This window comes from Molothrus aeneus, chromosome 5 (assembly GCF_037042795.1).
Source record: "Molothrus aeneus isolate 106 chromosome 5, BPBGC_Maene_1.0, whole genome shotgun sequence".
In the NCBI taxonomy this organism is placed as follows: Eukaryota; Metazoa; Chordata; class Aves; order Passeriformes; family Icteridae; genus Molothrus; species Molothrus aeneus.
In genome coordinates, this window is record NC_089650.1 from 41,520,425 (window position 1) to 41,547,739 (window position 27,315).

Here is a 27,315-nt window from a genome sequence, read left to right on the forward strand (position 1 = left end):
GAATTTTAATACTCTTGGATTTTCTTTTAGTGCAAATTTCAAGCAGCTTTTTGCTAGAACACAAATTCAATTTATTTCCTTCAAATAGCATGTCATATACCATTTGTCAACTAAAGAAATTCTTTGTTTATTAAGTACAAATTGCACAGCTGCAAAAGATACAAATTCAATCTTACTAGAACAAAAGATACAAATTCAATCTTACTAGAACTAAGCTTTATATAAGTCAACTGCAAATAAAAAGTGAATGAAAACATGAATGCAAGATTTTGCATTCATTTTTTCATTCACTTTTTAAAAATTATTTTAAAAATAAATCTTCTTCCTTTAGCAAAATGTGTTTTTAACGGGCCTTAAACAAAAGCTACTAATGCAGACACTCGAGTTGGCACGTGCAATTTGGATTTGGCAGGGGGTGGGGGGGGGGGAAGACACTCAAGCTATTTTAACAGTAAGAAGTCAATCTAATAGTTTCTGATAGCTTTTGCAGAAAAATACAGTGTATTCACAAACTGCTAAATATTGTCATGCAAAAAAAAAAAGTTAGTTCTGATTTCAGAGACCACTCAACAAACACAACAAACAGACTAGAGGGCAGTTTAAAGCCAGCCATACAGGCGCAAAGTGGAGACTATATACACAGTCATAATGTTTGATCTACTTTTACCTCATCAAACATCCTCCACACGTAATTATTTTTTTTAGTTTGGTGTCTTACAAAGACCTGCTGTGCAGCTTAAATAAAACTGCTCCATGCTTTAACCTCACCCTGAAGACCCCACTACACAACTATACTGGCATATAGAAGAACAGTTACATGAAAATTCCATGAATATCCTCCTTGCACAATAATGTCAAGTGCTTGCAATTTCACGTTCTTTAACAGTAACTGTGTTTCTACTACAATCTATACTTGATACACAATTAGAACCCAGTTTAGATGAGGACACATCTCTTGATTTCTTCAAAAAAAAAAAAAAACTTCATTCTGTATCATTGGCACATCTTATTTCCAACATACTAACCTAGCAGCAAACACTAAGCATATTAACAGATTGAACAAGTTAATTCTATTTCACTTGTCTAATCAAAATTAAGTCAGACTTCTACATGTGGACACAAATACAATAGCATGGGCTTACAAGGACAGAAAGTACCTTCCAACTATCTTGAATCTGCAGAGCTGTATGAGAAGGAACTCCATATCCATCTTTCAGTATGGCAGAGAGACACCATATCTTGGCTTGCCCAGCAACTGGGGGTGTTTTTTTGGTACAGATAGGCAATATTAATTGTGATGAGCGTACTCCGCTACTCCCTTCAACCCCAGTTCCAAACATATGTAATATAAAGCTAGCATTGAACTACCTAGTTAACACTTGCATCAAAATGGGTGCATCAGATCTTTTAGACTATAAATTCTTATAATGCCTGATCACACATTGTTCCCTGGACAGCCTGAAAGATTACGGGAATTTAGAAATGTCACTGATGTTACGGTAAAATTAAATTTGCCACACATTAGTCAAACAACCGAAAAAACACCTGTGAAAATACATTCTGCCTTTCCTCTTGCCCTATCTTGATAAGCATTTTGGAGAAACAGGCAGCTAAACACCCTGTGGAAATCAACCTGATTTCCAGCTTGCTGAAAATGAAAAATGTTACTGTTGCCTATCACAGTAACAAAAATGTCACAGAACAGACAACCACTAATAAATTCAAATAGAGAAGCCTGTGTAATTAGTTACATAGAGTAACCAAAAGTCTCCAAAGAGACAAGCTGAAAACAAAACAGAGGGAACCCAGAAGGTGCACTAAATCAGCTATGGTATTATTTCAACATTTGCCATAAGTAAAAGGGAAGTCAGATAAGAGGAACTGGCGCCTAAAATTTTATTTTGCCAAAAGCATATTACACAGGATGCAAATAGAAATATCAAAAAGTATTCTTTAAATTCTACTTATGTTATAATACCTCCAAAGACAAAGCTACAACCTGTTTTATTTATTTGTTGGAGACTTCAGACAAGGGAGGGAAAAAAATGGCCAAACTCTGTGGAACAGAGAATTCCTAAAAGCATTCTGAAGTTATTCTATAGCACAGCAAGCACAGCTTCTGCAATTGCTTTTACAAGCATACCATACATAGGTACATAATACACCACAAAAGACTCTGTATCTACAAAGCAGATTTCTGTTCTTGTAAAGTGTTTCTTTTACAGGACTCCAAAGCACAACTTTAGCAAAGATGTACTTTCAACACTTGTTAAAAACATCTTCTCCTGTACTTTAAACATTATAAAGAAACTTTGTTGGTGACAAGAACAATCATGAAAGAAGTTCCTTAACCACGTCAAGTTACTTAAAAGAAACATTGACATAAAAAGATGTTGTCATCTTATTGTGAAGCTCCCATACCTTCTCGGTGATGTCTCATGTGCAGCTCCTCACAGCACTGACTCCTTCTTCACAGCACTGACTCCTTCGTCACAGCACAACCAACAAACTCCATCTCTCTTCACAGCACAACCAACAAACTCCAACTCCCCTCACAGCACAACCAACAAACTCCAACTCTCTCTTCAACCAGCTAACCCTTTTGTAGCACTCATCTTCTTATTGGACACAGCTGTGGCCTATTAAAGGCAGGCCTGTTCCTAATCTTTGGTGGTTAGTACAGCTGCAACTCCTCAGGTGTGAGATTACCTTCTGCACTATTCTCTTACATTCTATCCCTCCACAAAAAGACTATGGAAAAATATAACATTAGTATAGCCTCTTGTTCTCCAGAAGTCATGAAAAATCCTGTGCTTAATAACACGAAGAATTACACCAAAATACAAATATTCTAAAACAGTTCCAACAGATTTGAAAATTTAAAAAAAGAAACTAATACTTAATTCAGTAGGCAGCCTATTATTTCTGTGCAGATGCATGTGCCAAACTGCTGACTTCAATGAACAGGGGAAAAAATGAACTTGGGATATACTTGGAACTTACACAGGTACATAAATCCATCCCCTATGGTAAGGTCATTGTATAAAGGTACAGGATAATGTTACAATGCTACAGACACAATGCTTACTGCACACTTACATCACCATGAATCCTTGGAGGGAGACGTTCTCTTGGAACTCTTTCATAGTCGTATCGCCCTTCAGACCACATTTCATCTCTTCTATAGGCCACTTAAGACAATGAAAATACAATTAGTGAAAACCAGACCCATTATGAATAGACAAAAGGACAGCGAGCAGAAAAATAAAGGTTCCAGGATTTCTCCCAGTACAATGTATTATGCACAAGCTCTGTACATACACTTTTTATTATTAGCCCTTTAAAACATGTAAAGTATGTAATGTACTTGGAGCAAAAATAACTTGCAGTATGGGCAAGAACATGGAACTGGAAATTAGTCCAGTATAATCAGTAAAATTACAGGAACTGGAAATACTATAAACCATTCTATTGAAATATATGCATACTGCAAGTACTAGATGTACAGACAAATGCACACACACATACCTTACAGCAATTTTAATAGTGGTCTGCTAAAAATACTAGAACTTTTAAAAAAGTAATTCAACATCTATTTATTAGATTAAATAATTTCTACTTTTTAATAAAATATAGTAACTTTGAATTATTTAATCAACTCAACTGTCTGGAAAGAGATCAAAATGCAGCACATAATTTCTTAGTACAAAGCCCCACATTTTGATTACGTGTATACAATACATTCTTCACATGAACATACTTCCTGTTTTAAATTGGGAGCCAGCAGAACAACAAAAAAAAAACCCTCTTTTCAGAGGAAAGGGACTTTGGAAGCAGAGTCAGTCATTAAAGAGAGGTGGAAATAAACCATCATCCTAAGAGATTCTACTCATGCTGTGCTAGACAACACAGACTTGAGGAGTTCAAACCTTTCAGCTGATTATAAAGGTGACATTATCTACTATACAACACTGAAAGTAGATATGCAACTGCTAGAACTATATTTTTCAAACCTTCCCTTCACAGTAGTAGCTCTAGCTGTTAAAAACAGTCAATACGGAAAAGTAAAGCAGGTCATGTTCAGAAGGAGAAATACATAATGTTACCTACTTGCACAAAATAAAAACACTTTACTGGAAATAGACTTTGAAGCTATATAAAATTAGTCATTAGTACAGATGCTAAGAATCAACATAAAAGAATTAATAAACTGTAAACAGAGGTAGCACTAATTCTGATACACACTTTTGCAAAATACAACAACACTCACATACTTACTTCTCTGTCAGTTTTAGCAACTCTGCTTCTGAAGATCCATTCACCTACCTACAAAAAAAAGAAACTGAGGTTAGCAAAAAATACAAATATATTCATCATAAGTATATTTTTTCTGTTAAGTAAACCAGACAGGTACAATCTAAATGTTTTAACTGCCTGTACCCTGTGATCTGTCTTTGTAAAGAAAAATAAGATTCAGTTGCATGTGATAAGAAGTTAATTAAAAGCTTGATCTTTTTTCTTTTGGTAAAAGAGAGTGAATGAAGAAGTTCTTTCCTCAACTACAAGATGCATCTATGTTCAGAGCATTGGTTCAAACAAACCAGATTATCTTCTAAAAATTATAGTCCCATTTTATAACAGACTTGACCGTAAGTTTGTTCTACAACTAAGACACAGAACTAGTCTGATGTAGCTACAGGTTATAAATCAAAAGCTGACTAAACCAACCAGCTGATCCTAGGTTTGGTAAGGACAAAAGCAAGAGGATCCACTGTCCCTGCCCTCTCCAGTAAGCTCCATGCACGAGTTACTAATTCTGAAACCACTGCTCATACTGCTGCATTGGATGGTCAGCTGCATCATCAGAAGCACCTTCCTGGCACTTTCACAGTAACTGCCTCAACTTTTCTTTATTTTGTACTTCACTGACCTTTTCTAGAGCCTTAAAAATGCACACCAGGGCTGTATGTGCATGAACAGCTCTTAGGCCAACCCCATGCCCTCCTTCCCACATTACCAGGAGGATCCTCTATGTGCTCTTAGCTGTCCCCACCATCCTCTTTTCTTTGTGCCCAGAACAGTACTTGAACATTTCTGTGGTTTTATGTACAGGAGGGGCAGAATTAGCTATGGCAAGGCAAAATCTTGATGCTGAAAAGGCATGACCTAAAACACTTCACAGCTGGTCCCTCATGCCCAGGCCTTGCCCAGGGTGGACCATTCCTTCTGTCTGTACTTACCACAGCTGGGAAGCACCTGAAGTGCCCACAGCTGCTCATCCACAGCCCACCTACCTCTCACACCAACAGAGATTTAGGTACTTGATGGCAACCCTCAGTTTTTTGGACAAACAGCAAAATACCAAGAGCTGAATTCAGATGAGGTTTTCAAGCAGGCTGCTTTTTTTTCTATTTGGACAAATACAGTAGTGACCCTGTCCTTTTGCCTGCAGAAGTTATTGAAACTGTTAACTGAACACAATGTTCAAAAAGCAACATATCTCAGATAAATGCTACTGAAGCTGAGGACAAACTTACACCTCATGCTGCTTTGTCAGTCAAACCACCTGCAACAACCCAACACGCATCACTGGCACTGACACTCACATACACACCCCATTATTTTATCAGGAATCAAGCTGATAAAAACACTCCCCTTTTTTTATCACTGCCAGACCTCACTGAAATGAGCAAGAATTAAGACCAGTATTTCAACAAAAACACAAGCTGGAGAAAGGTAGAGCTACACTATCACAAAAGTCAACAGACTGACAAAAAGTATACACTAGACAACAAGCAACTATGCAAATCTCATCTGCATTTAGAGGAATGAAATGAAGAAAGTTAATCAGGCAGAAACAACCATCAAGTACATTGGTTAAAATGGTGCTAAGGTAAACAAGTAGAAGACCAATTTTATACAGAAGACAAAACTGACAAATTTTAGCTGAGAACAATGAGATAAAATAAGGATCTATTTGAAAACATCAAAAGAAAAAAATGCTTGAAGGGAAGAAAATGCAATTCCCAGCATCTTGAGCACCTTTTATCTGTTTCTATAGAAAAAGAAAACAATCCATTTCTTAACTGATGTGACCTAACATAGCTTTAATAAAAACCATGGACAGTTTAAACTCTTAACATCAACATCAGAAAATTCCATTAACAAGGACTCAAGAGCTCAAATCTCTAATGCTGTATTGAGATTCATCTGTTCTCTCAGTAGGCACAAAGTTGTTGTAAAACAAAGAATGAGAGAAACCTGGTTTTGTTTCACACCAAATACTGTAACTCATTAACATTAACTATCTTCTATTAACATATACAACAAAAAAAGAAAAATAGTTGATGCTTAATATTATGATATATAATCACTTGCCATATTAATTTAAACAATCTCTTCCTATTTTTGATCAGAGGTGACTATTTTACCTAAAGCAGTGTCTTCTCTCAAATAAACACATTCTGTAAGTGCAGAGGTCATTCTATGAACACATCACAAGCTGCTCTACTGTAGCCAGCCACCAAGAATGGCTTTACTCCAATTACCACTATGTTTTGCTCTATGCTAATAAAGGTTTTTTAATCAGGCAGACTACACAGGACTCTTCAGATTTTTTTGCACCTTTCTGATGCATTTGCAAAGCACTCCAGTACTTTGAAAGATTGGTACACAATTCTTGTCTGCTTACACTTACTTGAGACATCAATTTTCATCAAGGCTACACGTATCTGCTTCTCCAGGATTTTTAATTTTCTAGTGTGTGCTATCATCCTTCTGCAGAATCCACATTTTTGTTTTCAACACATACAGCCTCCTAATCCAGATGGCTACATCTTGCCATATGTGAACAAAGCAAATACAGAGACAGGCAGCTGGAGTGCCTCCCATGCCATTGGGACATATCTGGTTTTATAATGTTACTTTGATAAACAGCAGAGACTGACAAATGTGAGCCAATTTTGTCTATCGTCTCTACTTTGGAAAGCTCTCAAAAAAGCTCAAAAGCTTTTGTACAAGATGTAGGAGAGATATAACTTATTAGCAACAGCACTATAAAAATTGGAATGATTCCTGCTGTGAGGATATAAAGACAGAAAATATTGTTTTATCTTCCAACAATTAGACTCTGTATTTGATAATCCTCAAAGATAAGCCAGTATCTCTTACCTAGACAGAAGGCAAGGCAGATAAAAATGGATTTGGGGGAGAAAGTTACTTTCTCATCTTCCCCTCGTACTTGGGACAGGTAAAACACACTGAATAGACACAGTCCTACTGGAAAAATTAAAAAGTACAAGTGTGAGAGCAGAGGGAAACACCAGGAAATAAAATAACATGAGAGAGGCACTGAGAAAAACCAGAGATTCAAAGACAACATGTCTCTGCCTAATAGCAAATATTAGGCTGCAAGAGTTTCAAAAGCATTTAGAAGTATGACTGCAACAAGTCTAGGGATATTCACCTAGATACCAAGAGGTTTTCTTCCAACCTTTCTCAACCCATTCACAATGATTTTTACTTAAAACAGCATGCATAAACTGAATATAATAACAGCAGCAGCATTCCAATGAGGATTTACAATCCCACCAGTTCCACTTCCTTACTACATCATTATGTCACTAGGACAAGAGCAATGGAAGCAATGCATTGGGGGTTATATTAATAGAATGACTGATCTATTAGCACTTATCTTTGCCTGACCACCTGCAGTTACTGACCTGCCCATCATCAGTGCCAGTGTCATGAAAAGCATATTCTACCAGGCTCTGATGTAGCTGCTCCACCAGCAATGTCACTGCAAACAACTGCATGGATCACCACTGCTCCTGTGGCTTTCCATCCTGCAGCACAAACACCCTGACAACAAAATATGGCAGCTTTCCATATTGCTGCCATAACCAGTCACAACCACAACATTCTCAAAAATTATTCTTGAAAGTACCAACCAACCCATAGCACTTCACATAGGGCAAACCACTACATCAAACTGTCCTCACTGGTTGTGCGGGTTCCCACATCTTTTTGTTATTTCTACCTTTGCTCCCTTGAAGTCACAGATAAAGAATTTATAGAGTATCCTTAAAAACTCTAATGGAGGAGAAAGAGCCTGCTTAAGGAGTATGAGTGAGAATAAAGAACCATGAAGAATAGATTTGAGATGCTTAAATACTAGTAAGGGCTTAAAATATTACTTTAACAACAGAATACCCTGTTGTTAAACTAATACTTTAGTACTTATTAGGAAATGACCTAAGTTACACACTCATGTCTTACTTATCCCTCAATAAGGATATGGATCCTGCACCAACATACCCACCACATACATCAAAGAAAGTGTTTACCATGAGATTTATATAGCCTCCATACACTCACTACGAATTATTGTTTAAAATTACTCTCAGATGTATGTACAAGGAGGACGAGCCTTCCCTTCAAAACAAATATACAAATTAAAGTGAGAATCAAAGTCTTCTGTCCCATATGGGTTTCAAAGAGGATTACAGGATGAGGCATACAAGCCATCTCGGGCGCTGACCCAGCAGCCGCTGCCCAGAGGAGGCCGATCTGCCCAGCGCTCGGTCCCGCCGCCGAGTTTGAGCGCAGCCCGCGGGCACTGGGGCTCCACAGCGCTGCCGCCGCCCTGGGGCTGCCCCGGCGCGGGAGGGACGGACGCGCTCCCCAGGCCGTCCCTCGAGGCTCCGCTTCCCAGGGCAGGCGCTCCGCCACCCCGAGCACGTGCTCGCAGAGGGGGCAGGAAGGCGGCCCCGGAGCACCCCGCAAGAAGCCGAGCGCGTCCCACCGCAGCCGCGGGCCAGAGGATCGGCTCCGGGCGCGCTGGTTCCACGGAGGAAGGCGGCCAGCCCGCGGCTCGGCCCCGCTCCCGGCCCCGCCGCTCACGCACCTGCCGCTGCCCCGTTTCCCGCTCCCGCTGCGCGGCAGCCCCGCACAGCCCCGCACAGCCCCGCCGCTTCCGGCGCTCCCGAGCCGTCGGCGGAAAGCCCCGCCCGCCACCGCGGAGCCGCCGCCCATTGGCCGCGGCCCCGCCGGGAGCTGCGCGTCGGCGGAAGCGCGACGGGCCGGGGCGGCGGCCGCAGGGAGGGAGCTAGCCAGCCAGCCGTGTGTTCCAGGGCCCTCCCGCCCCTCCGGGACTGCAGCTGCGCCTCTCCGGGCCGCGTCGCACGATGGGCTCCCGCGCAGGCTGAGCCCCGCCGTGACGGGTACGCGGGGCCGGGGCACCGCGGGGGTCGCGAACGCTCGGTCACGGCTCGCTCGCTTCGGGCCTTTGCGGAATAGGAAGGGCGAAATCAGCGGCTGGTCGGGGCCGCGCTGTGATGTTGTGGCCAAAGGTGTTAATACAGCGTGTGGAAGTTCCTGCAGTCTGTGGTTCTGTTGCTTTAATGTCGCTTTGCTCGCGCTGAACTCTGAAATAGATGACGTGTCTCCTGATTTGAGGAGGAATAGGTGTCGCTAAGTGAGTTACCGAGATCTGCCCCGCCTGGGTGAAGCTCTGTGTGAGAACAGATGCGATTGAACCAAGCAGCTCTTCTCCCATCTTGGCTGTGCTGAGAATCCCCTTAAAAAGACACTATTGGAAAAGCTTTTATGGGCTTTCCCTTTGGAGCGTGGGGGAAATGGTAGTATAGAAATGATGAACTTCTGAGGGCCCTGGGTCTCTCCAGTGGAGGCAAACGAAGACAGCCCAGGCCTCCAGAGCACTCCGTACTACTGTAGGTATTGCACATTTGTGTGTAGCTGCTGTATCATCTTCATTCACAGTAAAGTCTCAGCAAATGCTGATTAGTACTGGGGATAGAAATGGAATCATATCATTATATCTGTCTGGAACAAAATTCTACTGATTTTGGCCAAGGTCGATGTGACACCTATATGTAATCTGGAAAAGGAACATATATGAATTATATGTGTTCGATAGATAGTCCAGGCTGATGGTCTGGTAGGCCAGTCTTACTGTCCCTAAGCTTTTGTTGTTAGATCAGTATGTAGAAGTGTTTTGATTCAAAGCACAGATCCTTTTTATGTTCCTCTTTGGCTTGAGCTGATTATATTCTTTCTTTACTGATAGTGCTAATCTTGTTTACCAACTCTTGATCCTATTAAATATTTGCTTGGTACTATTTAAGTGAGTATGAGATAAAACAGATTATTCTCTTACAGCCTGTTCCATGCCCCTTGTGCAGGGCAGAATTGCAGCAAGTGGTTGAGTGGTTCATACCCTTGTCAGGGACCAAGGAGAACATGAGTTTGGTTTCATCCTTTACCAGACACTTGATTATTAGCCTGAGCCAAGCTCCTGCCACAACTAATGGCTTTTTGATTTGGGTCTAAACTCCATTGACATTATTAAATCAGGAAGAAAATACTGTATTTTAAGGATCAAGATAGAAACACTCTAATTGGCCTGAGCAGGAGTGTCTTGGGAAACTTGCTCACAAATCATTTGTACATAGTTCAGTTGATTAAATCGTAGATCTGACATTGCTGCACTGCACTTAAAAAAAAACATACAAGTTTGTGCTTTTAAGTTGAAATACCAAAGTTAAGTCATGAAAGTATAAGTAAATTTAGGCTTCACTTGATGATTCAGAGGCATCTGAGCTGTTTTAGTGGTGTCCTCATGTGTTCTGGGATAGAGTAGAGAAGCCAATTACTGAAATTAATCATTGTCTTTCTGTGATATCCCCAATACTAATGACAGATGCTGCATTAAGCATATTGGATCAAAGCAAAACATATTCGTGTACCTGATCTATTTTTCAGGAGACTTAATCATTGCTGACAGATGGCTCTTGTCAAAAAATGGCTTCTTTTAGTTCGAGTTGTTAGAAAAGACAAAAAAATTGAATTCAAGAAGTCATTGTAATGAGACATAACTCTATTGTCAAAGTTAGTATGTGAAAGTGATAAATGAAGAAGGCATTAATATTACAGCGAGACCATTACAGTAATGGGAATTGTGTGCAGTTCTGTGGAGGCTTTTATCCAATGCTTTAAAGTTGAGTAATGAAGGTAATACCTTGAAGATCAAGAAAGCCCCAGAAAAGCATCCAGGATAAAATAGAAATGTTTTGATTTGTTGAAAAGCTCTAGCAGGATATAGCCTTGAAGCCAGGCTGTACCTGACTTTCAGTTGAGTCTCCTGCAGCAAGAAGAAAGATGAGATGTTGTTTTTTGGTTCATTTGGAGATTTTTGTGAGGGAAGAGGATTTTTTTTTTCTTGTCAGCTGAGTGGAGAGACTGGTAATCATGGAGGAAGAATGTGATGAAAATCTTAAACTTATATTGGACATTTCTATGAAGTTAGAAAATTCTTGAAGTAGCAGGACTCTCAGCCTTGTAATGATGAGCCTCCAGATGACGTCTTATCTGGTGACTTAGCTAAAGCTGGAACTGGCATTTTTTCACTCCTCTGACTAGAAAACATCATTATAATAAATGGTGATAACCATACAGTTGCTGTACTCCCTCTTGTATTAAAGTTGTGTCTGTATAGTGAGTCAGACGTTAAAAATAAGCAGTACTTGCACAACAATCCTAAACAATACAAATTGCTAAGAATATTTGGCCAGTTGGAGCAGCAAAACTGTTAAGCCCAAATTTGTCCAGGGGAGTAGAAACAACGTTCAACCTGAGCTGTCTGACAGCCCGTGCTGTCAGGGTGCAACTCTTTCAGCTTCTGGAAAAAGCAGTGTGCAGCTGGAAATGGTGATCCTGTAGGCTGCTTTCATTAATAGTTTCCTAACAGCTGAGCTGTTAGGCCAGTAGTAATCTCTGCATGATGTCTCACCTTCTCTGTGGAGGTTTGCACTGTGGCATTGTGCAATATGCAGGCTGACTGCTCTCCAGTCATGCTGTTCTCCCTGGTGCCTGCCCATTAAAATGTGGGCTGCTTTGCCTAATGTTGCAAGGTGCTCCAGCTTCTCTTGCCTTTTAGGCAGAGTGAAATTGTTGTATTCAGATACTTGAGGTTCACCTCCAGTGTTTTCTCATCCACTGCTGCAATATATTAGCACTGGCAATGTAGCATAGTGCAGTGTTGAGATTGCTCTTCCTGAATCCTTCTATCCACTGTATATCTGGATAACTGCACTTCAGGCCATCCATTCACATGGCATGTTGCCAAGTCAGTCTGGTTAGGCTTGTCAAGGATACTAATGCCAAGCAGAAAGGAATTTGGGATAACGAACCCAGTCTGCCTAACACCAGATGCAATGTGTGGCCTTTATTGCAAATTTATTCTGTTTTCATTTGCTTAACCTTTATGTTGCCATTTTTGCTCATGCCAGGAAACAGTCTCTGAACATGAAAAACCTCAAAACTGAATCACTTGGAAACTGCCACTGCAATGAATTGTGAAACAGTAAGCATGTAAGGAAAGAGAAGCAAAGCACTTGGACAATCAGTGTCCACTGGGAATATCAGGCCTTCAGATAACTGAATCATGAAATGCCAGAAAGTATCAGCCGGATTAGAGTGTGATATTAGTTACTTTTGTTGGCACTTGGCCAAGCAATCTGTTCAGACTGGCTACCCAAGAAGTCCCCTAAGAAACTGTAATATGGCAGATGCTGATTTTAATACTGTAAGGTTTTTATCCCTTCATCATCTTCTGTCTGCATTTTTCAAATGAGGCAGTCTTGCTGAAGTGGCTTGATCCTCAGTTGGGAATTGGCTAGAGGTGCCAGGAAGCAGTAATAAGGCTGTAGGAAAATGGACAAGGAGGTAGAAATTGGACTGTGTAGGGAGTGGGATTGCTGTACTATTTGGTGTGGCCTTTCATAAGAGGTATGTTTTGATCTTAAATTTTACTCACTTAGCTCTTGGTCTGAACCATGGCTACAGAATGGGTCAAAGAGAATGTTTTGCACAGACTTTACACCTCTAAAAATTTTGGGAAATGTCCAAATGTGAAGAAAAACGTTGGCTTGTCATTTTCAAGTTAGTTCGGTTACTCTTCACCTAGTATTAGATGATGTATATGTGGTTATAATAGTATTTTTAATTGATTGTTTCCAGACATATTTAGTTTCAAGAACATAGAAAAGATTGGAAATTAATATGGAAAGATTGGAAATTTTCCTGCTTCCTACCAGGAGAAATCTGCCTAGTCAGAAGGAGGAAGGGGAGGAAGCTTCTACAGAGATGCTTCTTTATGGTCAGCTCTGGACACTTGCAGTTCTAGAGGAGTGCAGAAACTTGAGCAATAGTTAAGAGAGGAAATGAAAGCTTACCACATTAGCATCATGCTACATTGACTTAAAAATGTATTTATCTCCCTCCCCACAATAGTTAGGATTCTGCTTTAAGGAAACTTTTTTTTTTTGCCCCCGCAACCAATTGTATTTTATTGTATGTTGGATGCAGCTGAAGGGATACTTGCATAAAGAATCAGATCATGCTGGTACTGGTACAAAGGTCAGTAATTTGATACGTTGTCCATAATGTTTAATAAATGGACATTGCTTGTTTCTTTTGGCCCCCAATCTTTCTAATTGCACAGATCAGCAGAGGATTATTGTAAGTACACTAACTTGCCAGTTTTTTCTTGACTACAAATTGACTCATTTAGAACAAAAATATGTTTGGATCCAGGAGATGAGGAAGGAATGTATGTCTTCTGTAGTCCATGAAGGCAAAGGATATGAAAGCTGTGCTCTCCTGCAGCTTTATCATGGCTGTCTGGGCTAGGTTTGAAATAAAATTGAAAGTCTTGAAACTATTTTTTAATCGATTTCTTTGTTCAATACAGTTTAACTCTTCTCTCTTTTTCCTTTCATCAGAAAAATGAGTGGTGGGTTGGCACCAAGCAAAAGCACAGTGTATGTGTCCAATTTACCCTTTGCTTTGACTAACAATGATCTGTACAGGGTAAGTTTTAAGAGATGCATTGTTTACATTAACCTTTTGACAACAATTTTGACTGTAAAATCAATACTGATATATAAGTTTGTCATGATAAAATTATTATTAGTGAAATGCAATTGTCTGTTGTTAAATCTTTTTGTTTTATATTTCAGATATTTTCAAAGTATGGGAAAGTTGTCAAGTAAGTGACCTGATATGGCCTTCTATTTTTGTACCTCTCATTATAAATATTTTATGTCTTTCCTTCACTTGAAAGTCTTAAGCTTTTTGTAATTAAAGTATGAATGTGGAACTGTATCAAAGTTCTGTTCATTTTTAATAAAGTATAAATTTAATTTAACAACTGAAAGTTCATGCAGTTACATACATAATACAAGAATATTTGTGCTTGGGACAGGTTTTGCTAACCGTTTTTGAAGAGCAAGTAGAATGTTGTTACATACCATCAGTCTTTTCTCTGAAATAGTTGAAACAGTGTTCTTCTAGTATAATTCCCCTTTCCTTCACCACTGTGGGGCACAGTGGGTAAGTGTGAAAGTGGGAGCTTCTTACATGAACTAGATGTCACAGTTCCCACAATTGCAGTGTGCAGTTCTCTTTGATTCTAGAGGGGCTGGTTATTGTGACTGCTTAGTGTTTTACCTAAAGCTAGATGTAAGGCTGCATTAATGGCTTTCACTATGTGGGGTATTTGTGAACAATATATGTTAATGTCTGCCTCTGTGTTCAAATGCTAGAAAGAAATGCCACAGGAAGGAACTGACTGGTTTGTTTCTTTCTTTTTAATTGGTCAGAATAAGGAGACTCTGGTCTTCAGTTTTTAATCTTAAACCAGCAAGTATCTTCTCTAATTTCTAGTAGCTGTTGCAGTAACCTGTGAGATACAGTTTCAAAGTTTATGAAGTCTCAGAAGTGTGTTTCAGGTAACAAATAGCAGGAAAAGCAAATATATCCTGACTATTATGAATTCAACTGAGTTTGTTCAGTAAGAAATCAGACTTACTATGGTTCCGACAAGTTCCTGACCTTTTAAAGATTTGTCACACTTGATTCTTTCTATTCTTGTGTTATTAACTGGTATGTTCAATATCTGATTAGAAGTCTGACAGTCATACCAGGCTTCTGTTGGAATTCTTCAAAGAGTAGATTGGCATAAAAATTAATAGAATTGTCCTAAAGTCAGTTTGATTGACACTTGAACTTAATGCAGTTGGACATGTCCAAGAGGCTTTGTTAGTAAAACAGTTAAGTTCAACCTTTTTGTGCATGTATTTGGGGAAATTTGAGATTTCTTTACTGTGTTTTTACCATGTGGGTCATCTGTTACTTAAACAGGTTGTATGTTAAGCCTTCTGTATTGAAGTGGGGTTTGGTTTTTTGGTTACTTCTTAGAATTTTGGCTTGCCCTGTGGCTGAACCTTGTTTTGCCTGTGGTGGACATAGGGAGGAGTGTATTCCCTACTTTTTTATGTGTACTTTGATTTTTATGTACATGCTCCCTGACATTCTGGTTCTCACTGTTGTTGTTTTGTTAGGTTTTTTCAGGCCTAAATACAACTGACACTAAGATTGAAAGAATTGAGGCTGTGTGGATTCCAGCCATACACACAACCAGGCCCTGTCTTCTAGATTTTTATCTTTAGGTTTTGTTTTACTGTTTCTAGATTTTCATGAACTTCTCAGTGTACTATTGAAGCTGTTGATTTCAATGTTAGACTGAAGATTTAACTTTGCATGTCATGTGAAATAACACATGCATCCATGATCTTTGGCTTTCAGTTGGAGATATTTGTAGAACAGTACTACATATAGGTAGTGTTTCCTGTTGTGAACCTGTTTAGCTGATTAGTCCTACACAAACATAGATTTCTCAGTTTGGAGGCAGTTCACACTGTGCTTTTCATCAATAATAGCAATGGTAAGATTACTCATGAATTTTCCTTTCACCTCCAGTATATGTAGTTCCCTCCAGTTAGGTTGCTTGTAAATTTAAAGATTATGTTCTCTGTTCTTCAAGTCACCCAAGGGAATTAATAGTGATACTGGTCCCAGAAAGATCCACATGCTTTTTAAAAATCATCTCCACTCTACCTCTAAATACATGGCCAGGTTAGCTGCTCCTTTGAATTTCTGTTTAATGAGTATTTTTATTGTTAAATATACTTTAACTCTTTTGCTGTGTAACAAAGGTAAGATGCCCCTGAGATTTATAAGGAAAAAAAAATCTCTGAAATAATTGTAGTGTGTTTCACTAAAATCAATGATGTGGTTATATGTTTCCAGAGTTACCATTATGAAAGACAAAGACACCAGAAAGAGCAAAGGAGTTGCCTTTATTTTGTTTTTGGATAAAGAATCTGCACAAAACTGTTCTCGGGCACTTAATAACAAACAGGTAAGTTGTGGAAAGTTTTTATGGCAGGAGGGTCGGGCTTTCAGTCCCAAAACATTTACCTTTTCTTTCCAATTTTCTGTAGTTGTTTGGAAGAGTAATAAAAGCAAGTATTGCCATTGATAATGGAAGAGCAGCAGAATTCATTCGCAGGCGTAACTACTTTGATAAGTCTAAGTGTTACGAATGTGGGGTGAGTAAAACCAAAAGAAATGGACAAAGGTTGTGGGTTGACATAAGAATAACTTAATAATTGAAATAATACTAAATAGTAGTAGTAATAGTAGATGATAATGAAAGTAACAAAGAGAAATAAAACCCAAGAAAAATAAGTGATGCACGTGAAAACTATTGCAAACCTCCTACTCTTTGCTTCAAAGTATCTGCTTTTGCTATATCTTTGGAAGTTCATGATTTAGCTGGCAGTAAAATAAATACAGGAAACAACTGTTCTATGTAGAAGTGAGTTTTAAATTTTAATTAATTCCTGACTTTTCCTGAACATAGTAATGTAGGACAGTGATATTTGGATAGTATTTAATGTCCAATACAAACTTGATTTATATTCATAACACTTCTTACAGCAAAAATGTCACCTCACTCCTGTGTCTTAAATTGTTAATTCTGAGGTTTCTATCTTGTTTTGAGGTTTCTATCTTGAATCTAAACCACGTGTAGTGTATTCAGTTATTGTAACAGACAAAAAAATCTACTGTGCTTGTAGCTTGTTTGCAGTTAAGCATGCATATCACCACTAATCTCTTCATTTCCATGGCAAGCCTAGAGAAGAGTTTGTCTTTTGTGTGCTAATTCAGCATTCCATTTATCTTACTAATTGCTCCCATTTTTTCCCCCATGAGCTTCCCTCATGATACATTTTAATTTATAGTTGTTTGTAATGGCTTCTATTAAGCAATATTTCTTTTTCTCCAAGGAAGCAGGACACTTAAGTTATGCTTGTCCTAAAAATATGCTAGGAGAGCGGGAACCACCAAAAAAAAAAGAAAAGAAGAAGAGAAAGAAAATAGTGGAGCCAGAAGAAGTGTATGTATATTGAGTTACATGTTACTACTACTTTTAGGAAGCTTTTTCGTACTAAACACTTAAATTAAAGATCTATATTTTTTTCTCTCTCCATGCACAATGAAGTGAGGAGGAAGAAGAAAGTGAAGAGGAAGGTGAAGACCCTGCTCTAGACAGCCTCAGCCAAGCCATAGCTTTTCAGGTACAAAATTGAAGCATGGTGTATTTATAATTTTTTTTTTTTTTTTTTAATTCAACTCCCTTCTTTAGCTGCTTTCAGAAGCTCTGATATACATGCATAGGTCTGTCTGCTCTATAGCACTTAGTGGGCTCTGGTTTGGTAGCAGTAGTTGGTAACTATAGTTGGCTTCTTTATATTGCAGGCATGTTCAGTGGAATTTTGTTTGGGTTTCTTGCTCTTTCACTATTGCTGCATTTGTGTGTTGCAGCCTTTTTTTCCTTCAAGCTCCTTTGGTATTTTCTTCTGTCATCTCTGCTGTGATGCTCTGCTATGTTTTTGCCCACAAATCCCTCTTTACTTTGTTGTCTGAGGAGACAAAAAGGCAGTCATGTATAAGTGACCAGACACATCCTCTGTCCTCACTGGAATGTCCTTGAACATTTATTACTGGGACACTTGCTTTGCCCAATACAGACCATCACATTGTCTAATAGACCTCATCTCCCAAAACATACTGAATGCATATTTTTTAATGTAGCTAGCTTATCTAATATCTGTATTACTGTCTTTATTACTTCTTTATCTCTACACCCTTTTGCTTCATGAAACAGAACAAGCCTGACCAGATATTCAAATTTCTTGGGTCCCTGGGCAACATTGTTGCCTATGTGCCTGTCCCCCCCAAAATAACCCTCAAGAATTAATAATTTTGTTCTGAATGTGACTGTAATGAGTGCAGGACTTTTACATGATGATGTCCAAAAAAGTGATTCACATATTCACAGTGTTCCTCTCTTCCCCCAAAAACTCCACCATTGGAAATAAAACCTATAAAGGCAGGAAACATTCTCATTTCACTTGATGCCTCACTATCACCATCCAAAGATTTTTAACTGGTAAAAATAGGAAGCTTCTATTTAAACTATTAGTTGAATAACCTTCAGTAATAATCCCCAAAGGCACTCATTATGTGAATGAATGACTGCAAAGGACAATAGATAGAAGACTTATTAGCAGAACAAAGCTGATTCAATAACATCAGTTTAAAACATGAGGCATTTTTTGCTTTAGATCTCAGCTAAAAAGATCTGCTTAGATTTTTTGCTTTAGATCTCTCTATATTTTTGGAAGTTTGCCATGGGCAAAATTCCTCTTTTTGAGAATACATGATGGTCCAAGCGACTGCTGTGGTGTAGAAGACAGCTTATATGTGAGAACTACTTTCAGAAATATTTCCTACTGCTTTGATCACACAGTTTATCTGGAAATAAACCCTTGTACTTCTTTAACTTATTTAAGAATTCAGTGTATATTAAGAATTAGCATTGTTATTTGTAGTGCACGTTAATTTTCCTTAATCTCAGCTAATACTTTTCTTCATTATAGCAAGCCAAAATTGAGGAAGAACAACAAAGATGGACACAGACTGCAGGGGAATCTTCAATTTCAGATGATTCAAAACGTCCACGGATTAAGAAAAGTGCTTATTTCAGTGATGAGGAAGAACTTAGTGACTGAAATAATGCTGTTCTAAATGCATATATCAGATATATATAGTGTACATTTTGTAAAGTGCTACAAAGTGATCTGTAATACAGGTTTGTTTTGATGTTGAAGACAGTGAAAATCATGGGGTTGTTTTATTCTGTCCCCTGATTCTCCCATCTTTTTATATCTGTGTCTCAAAACCTTTCGTTTCAAGGCAACTTTTTAAGAAAATGATGTAATTATACACTTAAATCCAGAAAAGTATCTGTGAGAGTGCGTCTTGCAGTTAGTGTCTAGACCCAAGTCCTAGCAGTGAAATGTTTCATGAGAGAATTTCTTAAGGCTTTTTTCCTAAGAGGAGTTCCTCTTAGGATGACTGTTAACACCACTGATGCTTTGTGTGTTGGTCTGTTTGGAAGCAGTGCTTTAGTAGTACTTCAGTAGATTATGAAACTTGCATTAGTTCCTCTGCATAGGGTTGAATTTCAGCTTTAGGTATTGTCTTTTTACTCTTCATGCAGTACTATAATAAATTATTGTTACATCAACACTGTTTTTCCTGACTGCAGTTTGAGTGCCTAACAGTTATTAGGGTTATCCACAGAGCTTTAAATACACTTGGATCTAACCTGGATCACATCTGAACCTGTTGGCAAAATCCAAAAGGCATCGTTTCCTACATGCCTAAAAACAGCTTCCATGTGTACTTGGAACCATCATGGTCTCTTAGCAAAGTGTGTTGCCACGTATTTTGTACATAAAGCTTTTCAGACTTTCTGTGTCCTTAGATCTCCCTAGGGTTCTAGGCATGTTGTCCTGTAGCTGTGATGGTTCCCAAAACCACAGACACATGGTGGTAATGGTACCCATTTTATACTGGTGTGTAGTCTAAACTCCTCACTTTTAGGAAGCGCAATATAAAATACATTCACAATTTCACACTTTGAATAAGAGACGAGCTGGCCTCTTTCTATTTTCAGTTCTTCCTGTTTGCTCATCAGGACTTGATTTTCTTCCAAATATAGAAAATGTAAATCCAAATATAACATTATGTATTCTTAATTAATACCAATTGATATTCAAATATGTAACTGGGTGCAAAGCAAAGAAATATGCACACTCACCCTCTAAGCTAATATAAAGTAGTGACATTCAGAACATCATTCTGGTGCCTTCTGTTGCTCCTTAAACACAAGAATTCAGAAACAAGAATGAAGTAATTCAAGTCCTTTCTGTGCAAGCTCAAGTCAGAATAGGAAGGAGTATTGGCCTCAAGATACAGAAAGATCTTGGACTCAGTAATCCAAGTAATGTTTTTAAGACTGACTTTGACTTTTTGCTGAAAGTACTGTATATTAAATCTGAAGCTTCCTTCACTGAATTTCAGGAAGATCTCTTAATACTGAACAGCTGAGAGCTAAACTGCCAAGGATACTGTTAATAAATAAAAATCACTCTACATCATGTATGTGTGCAGTAATGAAGCTTGAGGAGTTCTAAACTCTACTAAACAAGCAAGTAATGCTGCCAGCATGCTTTTCTTCAAATGTTAGGTTAGGGCTCAATGGCAATCCAAAAAAACAAAAAACCCAAAAAAAAGATTATGTCACTACATAAAATCAGAGTTGGTCTTCTCAAATACCATATTCAATGCTGCTTAAAAAAAAAAAAAGTTAGAAAACTAGAATTTGACAGAACTAGTTTGACTTGGTCCATGACTCTGGTTTGGAAATATTTGATAGCTTGTTAGAATTAAGATTTCAGTGAAGTGATTAGACAGCAATCTTCCAACTTTTATTTCATTACACCTTGTAATGTAGTAGTGGAACTCTGCCATGAGACTTTTTGTCAGGATGATGGGGTCAAAAGGATTTGACTTACATGTGGAGCACGATATTTTAAAATGTTAAAGTCTGCTCAGAAATATCCTCAAATAAAAAATAAAACTGACATTGTTCTGACCTAATACAGTACTTTTCCAGAGTTCAGTACCTGAAGCACATTGATGTATCTTTCTAGTCTGCTGCTTCTGCCTCACTGCTTTCCCCATAGGGTTTGGTTTTGTCAACATGAAGCAGTAGCTCTGTCCAGGCTATTACAACTGAACCAGTGTCGTTCCTCCATGCTCTTTTGTTCCTAGCATAAAGTCACTTGAGGTAGGTGACATTGGAAAAGAAACATAAAAATGAACCCGCTTCTGTGCAGAATTGGCATTTAGAATTTTTTATGTTAAATCATCTTCCTTTAACGGTTTTCTTAATTCTTAACTTCTGTTGATCAGTAATGTGTGTAGTTTTTGTATTAGAAGGCATCTAATGCCTAAAATGCAGTCTAAAGGGAATTTCAGGAATAGGATCTTTGCACTTGGCTTCCTGAATAATTTTAAGTTTCAGTTGTTTGTTGGCAAGCTAACAAAGCATTTATAGGTAAGAAATTCAGAACACTAGCATTAGATAACTATTAAATTAGATAGCTTTAGATTTAACTATTAAATTAGATAAGTACCTGTTCTTCTTGAATACAAAGTTGTTTTCTAGAGCACCCCCAATGCAGCTGTTTCGTTGTGGGAGAAAAAAAAAATAAGGCCAAAATTTGTCAATAAAGTCTCTTCATGACTTTCAGTATGGAGGGATCTGCTCCTGTTGATGCCTACCCTCCCTTACTCTAATCAGCATGGCTTCAGATTTCCACCTGAATCCCATCAGGGCTGAGGAGCAAGGGAAAGTGTTAACAAGGCTCCTAATTTATATTGGGCCAAGAGGGTGCAATTAGTGTGCAAAGCTCAAGCAAGGAGTAGTGCTTTTGTCAGTTTGGTATCATAAAGCAGGAACGGGTGTTGGTGGCTCTTGGCCAGACAGGTGAGATTGGGTAGCCTTGTTATCAAAAGAGAGAAGAATAGAAAATGCCTTGTAGAACACTTTCCTGTTATTGTTAGAAAAACCACAGAGTTTTCTTCTGAGAGCTTCATGTTCAAGCTGTATGTTGGTTTGGGGCTATTTTTAATACTTTGAGGCCCTACCTTAGGCTTGCAAACTGAATTCTAGTTTTAGAGTATAAATAATATGTCCCTGATTGTAGAGAAATTTATGCTAAATGGGAGAGTTTGGGGGTTTTTTTTAATAATGTCAAAAACTCATGTCTCTCTGCAAATACCTACTTACTAGATTTTGTCTTTTGTATTTTCAAAACAGCTTGAAATTGTCCAAATATGTTCTGGGTCATAGGACCTCTCATCTATTGAAAGGGCTAACACAGTAGTGTCTACAAAATCACTAGGAGATGCCTTTTATCTGTCCTTGGGGAAGAAGGGATATGGAAGTGGGATAAGGATGATTAGCTTAATTGATTATAAATGGTATTACTCATACTGTTCCTGTGCAGCACTTGTTAAAACCACTGCAGCTATGAGACACAGGAGTAATTTTAGTCCATGTTTAGTAGGCTCCCACTATGTTTCTGGCACATTCAGGTTACTACTCTCAGTAGAGCAATAGAAAGGACTGTAAATATAAAGTACTAAATGTACCTAAATAGGTGATCTCTGGAAGAAATTGTATCTTTGGCTTCTGGGTCATTGTGTTTTCTGGGATAGCCCTTCTTTAATCTGCAGAGATGACTGACTGTAGCATAGGAAGCTGAGCTGTGCAGGCTGTTTAAAATTTTAAAATATGGTTTACATCCAGCTTTTCTAAGCAATTTAATAAGTGCTACTATGAATGTTTCTATTTTATTTTGCATCTGCAGTGTCAGTATGATGATATATTCCATCACTCTTCTGCTATTGCTCTTCTATAAAAATATTTCAAATAATATTCTTCCAAATGTACTATCTTAAAATAACTGGCATTTGATAGCTGATTGCTTTTTAGTATAGATTACAAAACCATTTTTAGGTGTCCTTAAAATGCTCATCCTCAGCAGCTTTGTTTATCTTACAGATCTTAACAGGGTGAGGGTTGTTTCCTGTAGCTGTTGAAGGCAATTAAAAAAAATTACTACACTGCTCCTTCTTTACAGAAAAAGGTGTAAAGTGGAGGATCTAATCACTTTTAATGTAGATGACCTTATTTCTTGTATCTATGCTGGTATCTGTAAAACATATCCTAGAAGGAGTAAGCTGAGGAAATAGTCCATGTAAAGAAAGCGATATTTTTTAGGTTGAAGAATTGTACAGGTTTGAGAAACAGCATTCCATCACTGTCAGGCTAACCCTGACCCTGCTGTGCATTCAAACAGAGGAAATGTGTGCTTATGCATGCATTTAATGGATGTGACAGGTAATGCAGCAAGTAAAGATTTGCAGAAATCGTGGCAGTAGAATGTGATAAAAGTGTGTGAAACATTTAACCAACCCAGTTAGGGAATGTGGGTCACAGTGGCTTGAAGAAATACCACAGTTACTAATATGAGAAGTTTCCTGTCTGATGAATAGGATACTTCAGAGAATCAAAAGCAACTCTGAGGTTTTAAGTTTAAAGGCAATGGCTATGAACCTGCATCAAGATGAGCGGACCCATTAAAATTCAGTTTTATCAATATCCAGTTAAAGAGAATTAGAAGGCATCCAAATTTGGATACTGCATCAAGCTCAGTGCAGTGCAGCAAAAACTGTCACTTGGTTGCAGGAGTAAAAATGCATTATTTTAACTGCTTTTGTGGAGGCAGAGGATGTAGATGTGCTCTGTTCAAAGAACAGATGTGGCTTTGGAGGGAGTGTCCCAAAATAGAACCAAAAGGCATATTAAAGACTCTGTGGGTATACTGTGAAGTTCCAAGGCACTAAATTGTATTTTTAGAGTGGCCTAGAAGTGCTTGTACCATGTTTGCTTAATTGAAAAATTAGTGATTTATATTTGAAAATTATCAACCTTTTGGTAGTACAAGTTTATACTGATGTTCAAATGCTCAAGTAAGGAAGAGAAAATAAAGGAGGATACAGTTCTACAAAAGACCTCACTTGAGATGTATTTGATGTGTGAATTTGATTAGGTGGCAAAGAGCCATCTGCCCACGAAGCCTGGAGCCATGAGGGTGCATATAAAATGAAACGACTGAGCAGCATATGGCAGTTAGGAGAGATGAGAACATGCGGTACTTGGATGTGCTGCTTTTGAGTTCATGAACCATGTATCTGGAATGAATGATTGTAGTCCTTGAAATTATGTTCTTTCCAAGAAAGTTTTTGAAAATTTGTCAGCTAGGTTTATTTTCATCTGCTGCAGCATAACATTTTAAAGAGTTTTTTTACTGTAGGAGGCTTTCACAGGAAAAGCTTAACTGAGGAAACTTGGTTAATTAAAAGCTGGAACACAGTTCTGTTCAAGGGTGGATCTCTGCGCGTCCCAAGCCTGTGGCATCCCAGAGAATGCAAGGCCCCAGGCCTTATTAATGTTCATATCTAATTTAGCTGAAGCTGCTGGAGAACGTCCAGAATTCTCTTCATTCACTGCAAAATTTAGGTCAAGCCCATGATTAAGTACTTGAGTTCAGGGCAAAGTAGCCCTTGAAAAACTTTCACCTTTTTTTACTCTGGTGTTATTTGTGCCAGGATGGTGGATTTTGTACTGTATTGCACACCTTTGAAATGGCAAACTGGTTGACAGGAAGGTACTCAGCTCTCTTGATCTGACTGTGGTAGGAGCACTGCACACAGATTACTTTGCACCTTTAATAAAGGGGCAAGGCATAATTATTACAACAGCATTGTCTGGATGTATTTTCACTGCTTCCAGGGGCTGGGAGCCAGTGGAGAAGGGAAGAAGGCAGGCAGGGCAAAGGATGGGTAAGCCAAATATCCATCCAGAATAAGTGTGTATCAATGTTATGCTAAACATTTTCAAGTTTCCTTCTACATATTCTCTTCTTCACTGTACTTTAGTTCAGAGTTTATGTGGATTTAATCTACAGGGTTGTCTGGAGTATGTACATGTAATATGTCTAACTGCACAGACTTCATTTCAGTCACATAGAAGTATGACATGGATTATATGAATGCAAATCACTGCATCTTCATGTCGTCTTCATGCTTTAACTGGCTTTTCCTGGGGCACAATGATACCTGTCTGTTAGAAGAACTATTTTTTGTGCACTTTCTACATAGGTAGATTCTGACATGGGAGACTTGAGTGTAAACAGCACAGTGGATTTGTGGATATTAAGAGAATCTGTTCTGGGTAGGAAAGGATGGAGAGCTTCATATGTGAGAAAAAAACAAATAAGAAAAATGGCAGATAAGACTGAGCATTTTGGTATCATAGAGTTCAGCATCAGAATAAGAGACAAAAGGGAGCAAAACATGTTGACAAAAAAAACCACACACAGGAGCACATATTCTTGTAGCATTAATTCCCCTCCATTTAAAGAAGGCTTTTATAGGAAGTGAGTGATTCTGCATATTGCAGTGAAGGTTTGTTTTTCACATTCAACTCTGCACTCACTTATCTGGTTTTTCTCAGGTGCTAGACTTCACAGCAAGATGGTAAGCATGGATGCAACTCAGCATTTTTTTGAAAAATAAGGTAACAAATGACTTCTCAGTCTATCCTTTGTTACCAGTTATTGCTCAAGAGGGCTTCAACCAATAACTAACTTAAAAGATCTAATGATGTATCTGAAAGCTAGTGTCTCTTAAACTCACTTCATTGATGTCCTGTCCCTCCTTCCCCCATGGGATTGTACTATTCAGAGCTTTCTCCAGTTTTTCCAGCTGTTGGGGTGACAAAGTCCTCCTGTCTGTCTTCACTTCACCAGTGATATGATTTATGTTGAGGATTCTTTCCCTTTTTCATAACTTGCTATTGGTTCTTCTGCCAATAATGAACACGTCCTCCTTAGATTTCTGACTCTCAGATGTATAGATTTCCATTCTGTGCATTTTTTTGTGTGATATCCAGTCTGCAGACCCGCTTCAGGATGTCTCATTATAACAATACCTTACCTGCAAGAAGTTTTTTTTTAAAAAACAACATTGCTTTCCAGCTATGTCCTTCATTTAGTTATTCTGTCCAATTACTTTTCCACTTGCATTGTCATTGGCTAAATTTAGTGTTTAAATAATGGCCTAGGTTTCCAACTGAAGGAGACTCTACTTGGTCATGTTTTTCCTTCAGTAAACTGCTAGTAATGTGGGTTGTTCTGTTATCTTCTGTCTTACTTAGCTCATCTATTTTTAATTAATCAAAAATTATAAAATGTTTAAAAATGGAAACAACCCTAGCAAGCTCAAGTGAACAACTAATAAAAAAGTTCATCTTATGTTTTGCTCTAAAATTACTTGTATTAATAATGAATAAGGAATTTAATTCCAAAATCTGTTGGCTGGGAACTTTACTGACATATCTGTTTCTCTCTGTTCCTGCAATGTATTTGGTATAGTTCCTTCACATAATATGAATGAGTTGAATTGAATTCACTGAGATTATTAAAATATACATGGTCATTATTAAATGAATTGTAGCAAAGCCAGCAATGAATCACACAGGTTAATGTTTGCTGCCATGTTTGTTGACAGATATATCATACTTGGGCTTCAGCTGATGAGAGAGGCCAAGAAACTATGTTTCAAATGTCTAGACATATTCATTTGGAGAATACTCAAGTATGAGTTTCATACATGCCTCCAGTCTAAGTGATAAGTGCATTATTCATTCATAAGTGGTTTCAAAATATGTATTTTGTGCCACAGTATTATGGTAGGCAGTATTTTTATGTTGCTATCTTAAAAGGCTTATTAGATGTTCCACTGCTTTTTTCTTTCTTTTTTCCCTCCTCCTTTTCAAGGGTTTCAGAGATCATTGCAGGAATCTGGTGATGTTTAGCAGAAGATATTTAGAATCATATCTTTGGTTCTAAAATAGAAAGTAGTGTGATGAGGAATCTCTGTAATATTTGTACATGACTTCAAAGATACTGTCTTAAGCTTATGCATTTCATTTATTGTACTGCAATTCACATAGAAACGAAAACAAGCTCAATGTCCCTTTTAGTAAAAACAAGTTAACCAGTAGATGGTTATTCCATATTTTGATTTATATTTCTATAGATCTGTAGTAAGGCTGCTTCCAAAATTGTTCATATTTCTTACTAGCACTACTACTGCTGAATAGTGGTTTAGGGAAACTGCATTTCAACTTAAATTTCAGTTACAGGAGGGAACTGAGAGACTAGGAGGGGACTTAGTAGATTGTTATCATTTACATGGCATTTACATAGTTGGTTAAGAAACAGGAAAGCAAAGAAGCCACCTGGCTGAGGAGATGCCAGATAACTGGGTCATTAACTAGTACTGGTTTCCCAGCCTACTTGTCTCATCCAGAGACAGTAACTCATGCGTCACTTAGTAAAA

The 27,315-nt window shown here is 38.2% G+C and overlaps 2 protein-coding genes across 4 annotated transcripts in view; one reads left to right on the top strand and one right to left on the bottom strand.

The window, feature by feature from the left end:
- The window catches only part of PPHLN1 (periphilin 1), a 63,973-nt gene extending 54,985 nt beyond the window's left edge, over positions 1–8,988 (bottom strand). For both annotated transcript variants that reach the window (XM_066550383.1, XM_066550382.1), the window contains exons 1-3: positions 8,906–8,988; positions 4,279–4,326; positions 3,100–3,191 (exon numbers count right to left, since the gene is read on the bottom strand). In XM_066550383.1, the coding sequence (XP_066406480.1) occupies positions 3,100–3,191; position 4,279 (93 nt within the window). In that variant the 5' untranslated portion in view covers positions 4,280–4,326; positions 8,906–8,988. The remainder of the gene's footprint in view (positions 1–3,099; positions 3,192–4,278; positions 4,327–8,905) is intronic.
- An 88-nt stretch (positions 8,989–9,076) lies between these two features.
- ZCRB1 (zinc finger CCHC-type and RNA binding motif containing 1) lies at positions 9,077–19,519 on the top strand. Of its 2 annotated transcripts, none has more exons than XM_066550384.1 (8): positions 9,077–9,221; positions 13,803–13,890; positions 14,040–14,068; positions 16,171–16,282; positions 16,365–16,472; positions 17,214–17,323; positions 17,429–17,504; positions 18,870–19,519. In XM_066550384.1, the coding sequence occupies exons 2-8, from the start codon at positions 13,807–13,809 to the stop codon at positions 18,999–19,001; spliced, it is 651 nt and encodes a 216-aa protein (XP_066406481.1). In that variant the 5' UTR covers positions 9,077–9,221; positions 13,803–13,806; the 3' UTR covers positions 19,002–19,519. The 2 variants fall into 2 exon arrangements, with proteins under 2 accessions (XP_066406481.1, XP_066406482.1); XM_066550385.1 differs by lacking the exon at positions 9,077–9,221 and adding an exon at positions 9,386–9,731.
- Positions 19,520–27,315: the final 7,796 nt, after the last annotated feature.